At 39.3% G+C, this 12,993-nt stretch overlaps 1 protein-coding gene across 1 annotated transcript in view; it reads right to left on the bottom strand.

Moving 5' to 3' along the window:
• Nucleotides 1-585: 585 nt before the first annotated feature.
• LOC140245800 (uncharacterized) overlaps nt 586-12,993 on the bottom strand; it is a 137,453-nt gene continuing 125,045 nt past the window's right edge. The window contains 3 exon segments of the mRNA XM_072325314.1: nt 586-762; nt 1,988-2,155; nt 12,745-12,912. Coding sequence (XP_072181415.1) covers nt 586-762; nt 1,988-2,155; nt 12,745-12,912 — 513 coding nt within the window.

The raw sequence follows: 12,993 nt of genomic DNA, 5'->3' as shown, positions 1-12,993 counted from the left end.
TGATTGATTCCTTGATTTACTTCGGACTCTGACGACGTCATAATGTGCAACTTGTTTGCCCAAAAGGAGTGACATCTAAAGTTATATAGGATTATGGGGTTATGCCAGCATCTCCTTTTCAATTTTGAGTAGACCTCAATATTGGAATCATTGTTTTGTGTACTTGGGAAACCCCACATATTTATTCCTTAATTGTACAGAAAAAAAAAAATCGGTTTCTGATCGAATGATTACAATTATTCTGTATTACCATCCACATTTGTAATATTAGTACATGTATCTATTAAGGAGTGACACCTAAAGTTATATAGGATTATGGGGTTATGACAGCATCTCCTTTTCAATTTTCAGTAGACCTTAATATTGGAATGATTGTTTTGTGTACTTGGGAAACCCCATCCATTTATTCCTTCATTTTATTAAAAAACAAGAAATCGGTTTCTGATCGAATGATTACAATCCTTCTGTATTAAATAAAACTTTGTAATTTCATTCATTTTCGATTCTAATCAAAACGGTCAACATGAATCTCTCCTCCTCTATGGCCCATTATACGATATTACACTGGAATATAACAAACGCAAATTAAGATACCCTTGCTTCTGATGCTGATGTCTTCAGGGCAAGAAAGAAACCGTCGGCTATGTTCACTTTATGTAGCTCCAGAGTCTTAAGGTTTGGCATAGTGCAAATACTCTTGGCATATGCCTCTGATGCAGCAGCAGAAATGTCAAGTCCTCCAGAGTGTTTGATTGATTCCAGCTGTGCAGTACAGAAAGAGGGTGAGAAATAAAATAAAATACTAAGGGAAGACTATCCTGTCAGTGTGAATATAATACCTCCATGTTTTCATCCCTTTTCCTCCCTCCCACACAAACAAATACGAACAACACATAAACAAAGAGTACATATTATCGAATAAGGATCCCGACCGATTGGCATGGAGGCTTGTAAATATTTTCATTCTGAAGACATAATGTAACATTGTGGTCACATAACTGTAAGTTTGAACAAAGCAACAATGTACACCACAAGTTAAAAATCCATGAATTCAGATTCTTAATGTTTGGTGGGTAACAGGTGCTCTTTTTTTTTTACACAAACCTTGGCAGCACCAAGAGGTAGATCATGAAAAGTGGACTTATGGATTTGAGCTGTGGAGCGAAAGGGGGGGGGGGATTTGAAACACAGATGAAAAAAAAAAAACATCTCTTCCGGCAGAAAATAAAATGGCATCGCCTCAATAAAGGTCCTTCAACGTGTCAGATTGATTCCAGCTATTGCAAAATTAAAGGTAATATCATACAGGTATTGATGATGATTACGAGTTCATATGTTCATAGATGCAGAGATACCCCTATTATATTTATATACATATACATATCACGTATAGGTTTGTTTATATATATATATATACATATTTTCTCTTTAAGAACACAAGCCTTGCCTGCACCGAGAGGTAGATTATGAAATGAAGACTTATAGATTGTAGCTGTGGAGTGAAGAGGAAGGGGATGATGTAAAACATAGATTAAAACACCCATCACTTCAGTAAGTAGATACAATGACATAGCCTCAATAAAGTTTTCCATTTAATTTTACACATAAAATCTTCACTATTTTTTCTATCCTTTTAAAGAAACCACTACCATCCTCATTTGTAATATTAGTACATGTATCTTCTAAGGAGTGACACCTAAAGCTATATAGGATTATGGGGTTATGCCAGCATCTCCTTTTCAATTTTCAGTAGACCTTAATATTGGAATGATTGTTTTGTGTACTTGGGAAACCCCACCCATTTATTCCTTCGTTTTATTAAAAAAAAAATCGGTTTCTGATCGAATGATTACAATCCTTCTGTATTTAAGAAAACTTTGTAATTTCATTCATTTTCGATTCTAATCAAAATGGTCAACATAAATCTCTCCTCTATGGCCCACTATACGATATTACACTGGAATATAACAAATGGAAATTAAGATACCCTTGCTTCTGATGCTGATGTCTTGAGGGCAAGAAAGAAACCGTCGGCTATGTTGACTTCCACTAGCTCCAGAGTCTTAAGGTTTGGCATGGTGCAAATACTCTTGGCATATGCCTCTGATGCAGCAGCAGAAGTGTCTAGTGTTCGATAGTGTTTGATTAATTCCAGCTGTGCAGTACATAAAGAGGGTGAGAAATAATATAAAATACTACGGGAAGACCATCCTGTCAGTGTGAATATAATACCTCCATGTTTTCATCCCTTTTCCTCCCTCCCACACAAACAAATACGAACAACACATAAACAAAGAGTACATATTATCGAATAAGGATCCCGACCGATTGGCATGGAGGCTTGTAACAATTTTCATTCTGAAGACATAATGTAACATTGTGGTCACATAACTGTAAGTTTTGAACAAAGCAACAATCTACACCACAAGTAAAAATCCGTGAATTCAGATTCTTAATGTTGGGTGGGTAACAGGCGCTCTTTTTTTTTTTACACAAACCTTGGCAGCACCAAGAGGTAGATCATGAAAAAAAAACAACAAAACATGTCTTCAGGCAGAAAATAAAATGGCATCGCCTTAACTCTCTATGTGCCACGTTCGCACCTCCGACTCAGTCAACGGCGTGCCAACTTCGCATATTCTGCTCTACAAACAATGCCGCCAAGACCGATCGATAAACCACTAATTACTGCTAATCCCGCGGCACAATGAAAGCGTTTCTCGTGCTTTTGTTCCTCTCAGCATATACGGCTTCCATTCTATGTGGTGATCGACTATCAAACGATGTTCCCAACTAGATTTGCTCGTACATTCTAAGTTTCTGTCACGGTTTAATGTGCAAAAGTCATGCCTTTATCGTAATGTAGCAACTGGTCATTAAAAGAAAAATTGAAAATAGAGTTGTCATACAATTCATATCGAAACAAAGCTTGGCATTCCTCTTTAACTTTGCCTACTATTATGCCCATCGTAACAGAAATTTGTAGAAGTTATACAAATTGGAAAAACAGAATTCCTTCTCAAAGCATGACTACCTTGGTGTCTAATGTGGCACACAGGGGGTTTCCACCATGGCACATAAAGAGTTAATAAAGGTCCTTCAACGTGTCAGATTGATTCCAGCTATTGTAGAATTGAAGGTAATATCATACAGCAGGGGCGTCACCAGCTTTTTTTCAAGGGGGGTGCGTTTTGACACTAAATGTTTACGAGATTTTTGAACAGATATTTAGAACATAGGAAGCTCTCAATCCCTAGACTTTTACTGGTTTTTTTTTTAAGGGAAACCAAGCGGGGAGAGGGCACCGGCGTAGCTAGGATTTCATCTTGGGGGGGTTAGTAGGCGAGGGAGCGAGCAAGGGTGGGGGAGGGTGTGGAAGTGCCGGAGGGGGTTGTACCCCCTATAAATGGATTATGGAATGACGGTGTGAAACGACAAATTACTGGCACTTAGTGGCAGCGCTATCAGGAGAATGGCATAACGACTACATGCGAGCGAGGGGAGCGAGCGAGCTTGAAAATTTTGACATTTTACAGCCGTTTGTAGCCATATCTTTTTGCTTTGTAAATTAAGGGGGGGGGGGGGCACCGGGCGCAACTGCTGGCAATTACTGGCAGCAACATCAGGTCCCCAAACTGCCGTTTGTAGCTATATTTTTTCGCTTTGGAAATTAAGGGGGGGGGGGGGCGCACCGGGCGCAACTGCAGGCAATTACTGGCAGCAACATCAGAAGAATGGCATAAAGATTAAATGCGAGCGAACGGAGCGAGCGAGCGAGCTTGAAAATTTTGACATTTTACAGTCCCGAAACTGCCGTTTGTAGCCATATCTTTTTGCTTTGTAAATTACTGGCAGCAACATTAGGTGAATTGCATAACAATAAAATGCGAGCGAGCGAGCTTGAAAATTTTACATTTTTACAGTCCAAAAACTGCCATTCTTAGCCATATTTTTTCGATTTGGAAATTAAGGGGGATGGGCACCGGGCGGAATTGCTGGCAATTACTGGCAGCAACATTAGGTGAATTGCATAACAATAAAATGCGAGCGAGCGAGCTTGAAAATTTTACATTTTACAGTCCAAAAACTGCCGTTCTTAGCCATATTTTTTCGCTTTCGATATTAAGGGGGGGGGGGGGGGGGGGCGCACCGGGCGCAACTGCCGGCAATTACTGGCAGCAACATCAGAAGAATGGCATAAAGATTAAATGCGAGCGAGGGGAGCGAGCGAGCTTGAAAATTTTGACATTTTACAGTCCCGAAACTGCCGTTTGTAGCCATATCTTTTTGCTTTGTATAAATTACTGGCAGCAACATTAGGTGAATTGCATAACAATAAAATGCGAGCGAGCGAGCTTGAAAATTTTACATTTTACAGTCCAAAAACTGCCGTTCTTAGCCATAAATAAAGGAGGGGTGGGGCGCACCGGGCGCAACTGCCGGTAATTACTGGCAGCAACATCAGGAGAACTGCATAACAATTAAATGCGAGCGAACTAGCGAGCGAGCTTGAAAATTTTGACATTTTACAGTCCCAAACTGCCATTTGTAGCCATATTCTTTTGCTTTGGAAATTAAAGGGGGGGGGGGGGCGCACCGGGCGCAACTGCTGGCAATTACTGGCAGCAACATCAGGTGACTGGCATAACAATTAAATGCGAGCGAGCGAAGAGAGCGAGCTTGAAAATTTTGACATTTTACAGTCCCAAAACTGCCATTTGGAGCCATATTTTTTTCGCTTTGGAAATAAAGGAGGGGGGGGGGGGGCGCACCGGGCTCAACTGCCGGCAATTAGTGGCAGCAACATCAGGAGAACTGCGTAACAATTAAATGCGAGCGAGCGAGCGAGCGAGCGAGCTTGAAAATTTTGACATTTTACAGTAAAAAACAAACAAACTGCCGTTTGTATAGCTATATTTCTTCGCTTTAGAATTGAAGGGGGCGCATCGGGCGCAACTGCTGGCAAATACTGGCAGCAATATCAGGAGAGCATAATGATTACATTCGAGCGAGCGGAACGAGCGAGCTTGAAAATTTTACATTTTTACAGTCCAAAAACTGCCATTCTTAGCCATATTTTTTCGATTTGGAAATTAAGGGGGATGGGCACCGGGCGGAATTGCTGGCAATTACTGGCAGCAACATTAGGTGAATTGCATAACAATAAAATGCGAGCGAGCGAGCTTGAAAATTTTACATTTTACAGTCCAAAAACTGCCGTTCTTAGCCATATTTTTTCGCTTTCGATATTAAGGGGGGGGGGGGGGGCACCGGGCGCAACTGCCGGCAATTACTGGCAGCAACATCAGAAGAATGGCATAAAGATTAAATGCGAGCGAGGGGAGCGAGCGAGCTTGAAAATTTTGACATTTTACAGTCCCGAAACTGCCGTTTGTAGCCATATCTTTTTGCTTTGTAAATTAAGGGGGGGGGGGGGGGGCACCGGGCGCAACTGCTGGCAATTACTGGCAGCAACATCAGGTGAATGGCATAGCAATTAAATGCGAGCGAGCGAAGAGAGCGAGCTTGAAAATTTTGACATTTTACAGTCCCAAAACTGCCATTTGGAGCCATATTTTTTTCGCTTTGGAAAAAAAGGAGGGGGGGGGGGGGGGGCGCACCGGGCTCAACTGCCGGCAATTAGTGGCAGCAACATCAGGAGAACTGCGTAACAATTAAATGCGAGCGAGCGAGCGAGCGAGCGAGCTTGAAAATTTTGACATTTTACAGTAAAAAACAAACAAACTGCCGTTTGTATAGCTATATTTCTTCGCTTTAGAATTGAAGGGGGCGCATCGGGCGCAACTGCTGGCAAATACTGGCAGCAATATCAGGAGAGCATAATGATTACATTCGAGCGAGCGGAACGAGCGAGCTTGAAAATTTTACATTTTTACAGTCCAAAAACTGCCATTCTTAGCCATATTTTTTCGATTTGGAAATTAAGGGGGATGGGCACCGGGCGGAATTGCTGGCAATTACTGGCAGCAACATTAGGTGAATTGCATAACAATAAAATGCGAGCGAGCGAGCTTGAAAATTTTACATTTTACAGTCCCCAAACTGCCGTTTGTAGCTATATTTTTTCGCTTTGGAAATTAAGGGGGGGGGGGGGGGCGCACCAGGAGCAACTGCCGGCAATTACTGGCAGCAACTTCAGGAGAATGGCATTAGGACTAATTCTTCGCTTTGGAAATTAAGGGGGGCGCACCGGGCGCAACTGCAGGCAATTACTGGCAGCAACATCAGAAGAATGGCATAAAGATTACATGCGAGCGAACGGAGCGAGCGAGCTTGAAAATTTTGACATTTTATAGTCCCCAAACTGCCGTTTGTAGCTATATTTTTTCGCTTTGGAAATTAAGGGGGGGGGGGGGGGCGCACCAGGCGCAACTGCCGGCAATTACTGGCTGCAACTTCAGGAGAATGGCATTAGGACTAAATGCGAGCGAGAGGAGCGAGCGAGCTTGAAAATTTTGACATTTTACTGTCCCAAAACTGCCGTTTGCAGCTATTTTATTTATTTTTTTCGCTTTGGAAATGAAAGGGGGGGGGGGGGGGACGCCCGATGCGCCCCTCCCCCTGGATCCAGTGGTAGTCAAGGGTGTGGGTTTATGTTCATGACTGGGGGAGGTATGACCAGCGAGGTGGCGTCAAAGTGACCAAGCGGGGAAAGGATGTCCAAAATCTGCACTTTATAGAGCATCCCCTAAACTAATTGTGCGTGTTTGTTTGTGTGTGTGTATTATATACATGGAAAAGTTAGGAATTACCCCAGGTCAAGTCTTTTTATTGGCAATGCAAGACATTTTGATATAGACTAGTATGTAAAGCAACACTGCAAAGTCAATGAATACTAGCTTTGATAATAACGAAGCGTAAGGTACAAAGGTGTACATTCTACATCACATTGCGCAACATTGTAGCGACTCTTCGTTCGGATGTACTGAGTACACTGCGCACATCCTGCTTATATGCAGAATGCCGACCAGGAATCACAATCTTTTGTCGGGTCCGGGCTTTTTAAACAATGTTTCACGCTATATGCCTATTTAATTATGGTTAAAGGAAATCATAGAAAAATATCTTATTTCTGGATCACCCTTTCATTCAAAAGCATGCAGTTTACTAACACTTGAACTACTATTTTGGTAAATCTTTTTTTTTTTAACCAGCGGATTGGGAGGGGGCGCACCCCCCCTCCTCCGTAGTTACCATGGTTACGCCACTGCTTTTGAGTGAAATAATTGGACAGATTTCTTGAATTCTAACAAAAAAGCAAGAAAATCTTTTCATCGCGGGAATTATAATTATGTGGGGTTGGCAAATGGTGCACTTGCCGTCCAATATCTTTATGGGGCCAACATTTTTTTCTTTCAAAAGCAAGAAAATCTTCTCATTTCGGGAATCATTAATTATGGGGGAGGGGGGGGGGGGGCAAAACTAAAATATGCTTGCCCCTCCATTTTTTTTTTTAATGAGGCTAAGGCTCGCTCTTGGGTTGGCAATGTGGATTGGTCAGTTTTAGTAATACATAGACCCTACATACTTGTAAGTAGCACACGTATATACATGCAAACGTGTATACTGAGTAAGTGCTCCGATCCGTACGGTCGATAGATAGTAAACACTGTAGAATACTGATAGATATGTATAAAATCAGCGCTGCCAGAACCAGGGGTGCGTATTGTTTTTGCCGACGAGCTTTGTGTGTGTGTGTGTGTGTGTGTGTGTGTGTGTGTGTGTGTGTGTTTGTGTGTGTGTCCCTGGTGCAAACTATAAAAAAGAAAATAGAAAAGAATAATTATTAAGCATCCGGCGTTGAGGTCACTCGCAGACTGATTTTTTTATTATTATTTTTTTTTTTAAGGATCTGAAGGGGGGTGCGTTCGCACCCAACGCACCCCCCCTGGTGACGCCCATGTACAGGTATTGATGACGATTACGATTTCATATGCTCATAGAAGCTGAGATACCCCTATTATCTATATACATATACATATCACGTATATATATGTTTATATATGGGTAAGAATTTTGAACGATGTACAATTGCCAATTTTCGCACCTTATGACATTCTTTCCCTTAGAACACGTCAGAATGATCTACAAAACCAGATTTTTTCATGTAATCTCAAAGATTGGTAAATTTCCTTTCAGGAAATGTATGGTTTGGTTGACTTTTGCCTGGTATTTTTCTTTTGACAAGGACTTAAAGTGTAAAAATACGGTAAAAACGCTATTTTCACAATACTTTTTGTTTTTCAAACTAATGATGTGCCTTTTTTATGGTACGTGGCATCTAATATCTGACCATGTTCTGGATCTGACATATCATGGGTATGTACCACAAAATTATAAGAACCTTATGAGCACGTATGAAATTACAGAGAACAATTGAAATATCAAAGCCCTAAACAGACGAACGTCCGAGATGTTTTTATTTCTATCGCTGCTGCAAATTCTACTTTGTTGTCCCAACTGTAATGTATATAAAAATTTGGTGTTCCACCCAATGAACATATCCTGCAAAAATTGTACGTCTGCTGGCTGTACATGAGACGTAACATTCTTTTATGCAAAATTATACTCAGTTTTCGTCACGGACGTGCTTCCGCTATTTTCTAATAAAGATCGTAGCCCATCAAACGTTATTGGTGATATTGTTCTGAGTCGTAATCAACTAAGATCTAGCCACACGATAATATGTTTGTTTTGAGTTTCTGTCCATCCTTTGTCAAATAGGAACCAAAATTATGTTTTTAGACGAACCTCCGAGAAAAAAAGAACGTCCGTGATTATTAAAACGTTTTCGAGTGGGACACTATCTTGCTTTGATGGCGAAGGTACATTTTACCTTTGGCTCTCTAGCCGAGGAGCTGCATGTCATTTTTAGAGCGGACTGAGGCTCGTCCGCAGTTTTTGGACCATGCAATTCACCGAAAACCAAGCATATAATAAACACTTTCTCTAAAAATTTCCCTCCTGATCCCCCTCTGAGCAATACATATGTTGTAAGGATGTCAAATTTCTTATAATTTGCATTGTCAATACCTTTTCTAATTTTTGAAAGAGTTGGGAAGGCTAGGTACTCTCTGCTGATTAGTTATCCGTCCTGGAACATGACCCTAGTAGTAGAACGAACGTCCGTGACGTATGCAATCCCATCGATAGGGATAACTTGTCCCGAAAGTGTCCTGTATTCTTTAAAACTTTTGGCTCCAATAGCGACAAATAAAGTTTTACAAAGTAAAAAATGAGTTTAGAGCAGTAGTTTCAGAATTTTTAAGGTGCTATGTGATCATGATGAACAAACAGTTGAAAATTTACTCACAATTTTACGCTTGTTTTCCCTCTAATTATACAAAACCAGCTTAACACTGAAAACAAAGTTATAGGAAAATGGAATTTTGCGTAATCTGTAATTTCTGTGCATTTAAATTTCTTTCTAATGAGGTTCTGGAGACAATTTGTACTGTTACAGGTTCTAAAAGTTTCGCTCACGGACGTTCTGTCCGAGAAAGGAAATTTCTGATAAGTACAAATATCACTGGACATTAAGTTAATGTCACTTGAAAATATTACCAAATCACCGAGTCTCTCATACCCCAAAGTGAATAACGTTCAGCACTCAATTTACCTGTAATAAAAAACGGAAAACGTTTTGGTCATGGATGTTCGTTGGTAGAATAAGTCAATGGATTACATAGTAGGAGAAAGAAGAACAGTGCCACTTTTTAGTGACAGACGCTCCAAGTGTTTATCTTTTGAGTACGGTAGCTGCCGTCTCAAACAGAACACATCCAGTTTTGGTCTCCATAACGGACGTTCGCTGTAATTGTCATGATATTAAATGCCTTAATTCATTCTTATTTTTCTCTTCACGACGATTTTTCTCTCATTCCCTAAGTAGCCTGAACATGCTGCGACCAAACAGAAAACAAATCAAAACAAAACAAATCCGAAAAGTACTACGCAATCACATTCAGGATAATGACGGAAGAAGTCTGTAATGGGCATGTGTTGAAGAAGAAACGGAAAAATTTCAAAAGGACGTGGAAGCAGTTGATTGAAAATGAGAAGAAACAGAGAAGGGATCGAGCTCCAACACACAGAGAAAAGAAATGCCAGTGCACTCCCGTTATACCAAATCCCTCTGGAGAAGTTTTTTTTTTGTGTTTATTTTTGTATTCATCGAAATGCCGTCACAAGCGAACAAAAATAATGCAGTATACAATTATTGTCTGATGAAAACACGCAAAAACTCCGCTTATCATGACATGGTGTTTTTTTTATACTCATCTATGAAAAGCAATGTTAATTTTCAATTCTTTCCATGATTTTTTTTTTTCATTTTACATTTAAGAGACAGAGAGATCGTCAATTTCTTTGTGCTTTTGTGCTTACTTTGAAAACACATGCTTAAAAAAAGTAATGATTAAGAGTAGGTTTAAGGTTGCAATTTGATATGTTTGCTCTTCCAAAGATTCGTTACTCCGAATGTCCAAAGGTTTGTTATTCCGAAAATGAAAAAAAAAAATATTCGTAGTTAATTCAGAAGGTTCCTTATTAAAAAATGTTCTTATTCCGAAAGTTTGTTAGTCCGAAAATTAAATATTAAGGTTCATTATTTTTAGGTCCTTTCTTCTAAAAGTGGAATGGGCCTGATATTCGTTTAGGTGAAAACGGTTATCATGAGGTTTTGAAATTTGGAGGATTTGGTTGTTAACTTGTTTCTCCACATTTGGATAAGCGAACCTGATTTTTCATGTTCCAATTAATGAAACTTTCGATTAACCTTCGGAGATTCCTATCATTTACGGAATAAAAAAGAGCTTATGTTTATACAAACTCTATCAATTTTCGGATTGACAAACTGTATGAATAACGAGCCTCCGAAATGACGCGCTACAAAATGTTTGTTATAACAAACCATATTGTATAATATCGAAGTCACAAACATCCATCCAAGTTATATGGACTTATTGTGTCTTGTTATGACAAAACCTCGCAGTATCGAACCTAATATCATTTCTGACTAATATAATAACACAAATTCTCCTTGGTAACAGTGTGTAACACAAGGAGCAAACGCAGAGGGATTTCTTCCTAACGTATTCGTTTGCCCTCCCCAGCCAAACTTCGTATTTCTATAACGGAGCACATTTCTTTTGTTTATCTATTTTAATTCTTTGTCATATTTGGCTGTGACCATGTTTGTTATAAGCAAATTTTGCATAGTAGACTTTAGATAACAAATTTAGGACCTGAATCTTTACTTCGTGATAACGAAGTTTTGATAAATATATTCGTTCTCAAGGATGGGCTACGTCACTGAGATTACGCGTACGTTTGTACGTTCATTTAGGAGAGATGGAAAAATTGTTTTCTTTGGTTCTTCAGTATGAGAAGATAAACAAGCTTTTATAATTGAGAATTGGTAATATCTATTCAGGATTTTGCAGAGGAGTTTGTTCTCGACATGAAATTGCTGTTTGTTGTGAGTAGAATGCGTTTCCAACTCAAAAGAGCTGCATTGTTCAATATCTTGTTTGTTCCGAACGTCCGTGAGCTATATGCGAACCTCCGTGATGAAAACTATGCTATGTTTGTTGGGTTATAGAGACTGCCCAGATCAGATACATCTTAAAAAGGTATATTATTATTTGGGAGTGAGGATTAAAGTATGGGATAGTGAAATAAGAGGTCAAAATATTGAGTTTCTGTAAAATGCGCGTAAAGTGGAGAAAGTGTTTAGCGGAAGAGCAATATTTCAACAGAAATGACGAATTAGGTTAAATCATCAGTTGTCTACCATTGCGTACCTAGGTTGGGAGTACAAGCTTAATATTCTGCCAACACGTACACATGTCCCTTAAGATATTTTGTTACGATTTTGAACTGAATCAGATCTTTGCAAACTATGTTAAATGGTATTCAAATGTATGTGCAGTACTATTCCTCACAGACGTTCGCTGCTCTGGACATGGTAAACTTCCGCGGTGAATAAAAACTTGTTCCTCTGGGAAAATCCTAGTATAATTGGGTTCATATTAAAGCTTGGCTTATACTCTTTCAGGTAAGATAAATGATTTGGAGAATTTCCTACTTTTTAAATTTTGCCTTGTTTTGGCTCAATTGTACATCGTTCAAAATTCTGACCCATATACATATTATTTCTCTTAACACAACCCTTGCCTGCACCGAGAGGTAGATCATGAAATGAAGACTTATAGATTGTAGCTGTGAAGTGAAGAGTAGGGGGATGATGTAAAACACAGATTAAAACACGCATCACTTCAGTAAGTAGATACGATGACATTGCCTCAATAAAGTTTTCCATTTAATTTTACACTTAAATTCTTCACTATTTTTTCTGTCCTATTACAGAAACCACTACCATCCACATTTGTAATATTAGTACATGTATCTATTAAGGAGTGACACCTAAAGTTATATAGGATTATGGGGTTATGACAGCATCTCCTTTTCAATTTTCAGTAGACCTTAATATTGGAATGATTGTTTTGTGTACTTGGGAAACCCCATCCATTTATTCCTTCATTTTATTAAAAAACAAGAAATCGGTTTCTGATCGAATGATTACAATCCTTCTGTATTAAATAAAACTTTGTAATTTCATTCATTTTCGATTCTAATCAAAACGGTCAACATGAATCTCTCCTCCTCTATGGCCCATTATACGATATTACACTGGAATATAACAAATGCAAATTAAGATACCCTTGCCTCTGATGCTGATGTCTTTAGGCCAAGAAAGAAACCGTCGGCTATGTTCACTTTATGTAGCTTCAGAGTCTTAAGGTTTGGCATGGTGCAAATACTCTTGGCATATGCCTCTGATATAGCAGCAGAAATGTCAAGTCCTCCAAAGTGTTTGATTGATTCCAGCTGTGCAGTACATAAAGAGGATGAGAAATAATATAAAATACTAAGGGAAGACCATCCTGTCAGTGTGAATATAATACCTCC

This window comes from Diadema setosum, unplaced genomic scaffold, assembly GCF_964275005.1.
Source record: "Diadema setosum unplaced genomic scaffold, eeDiaSeto1 scaffold_35, whole genome shotgun sequence".
In the NCBI taxonomy this organism is placed as follows: domain Eukaryota; kingdom Metazoa; phylum Echinodermata; class Echinoidea; order Diadematoida; family Diadematidae; genus Diadema; species Diadema setosum.
Note: the sequence above shows the minus strand (reverse complement) of the source record. Positions and strands in the feature narration are given on the sequence as shown.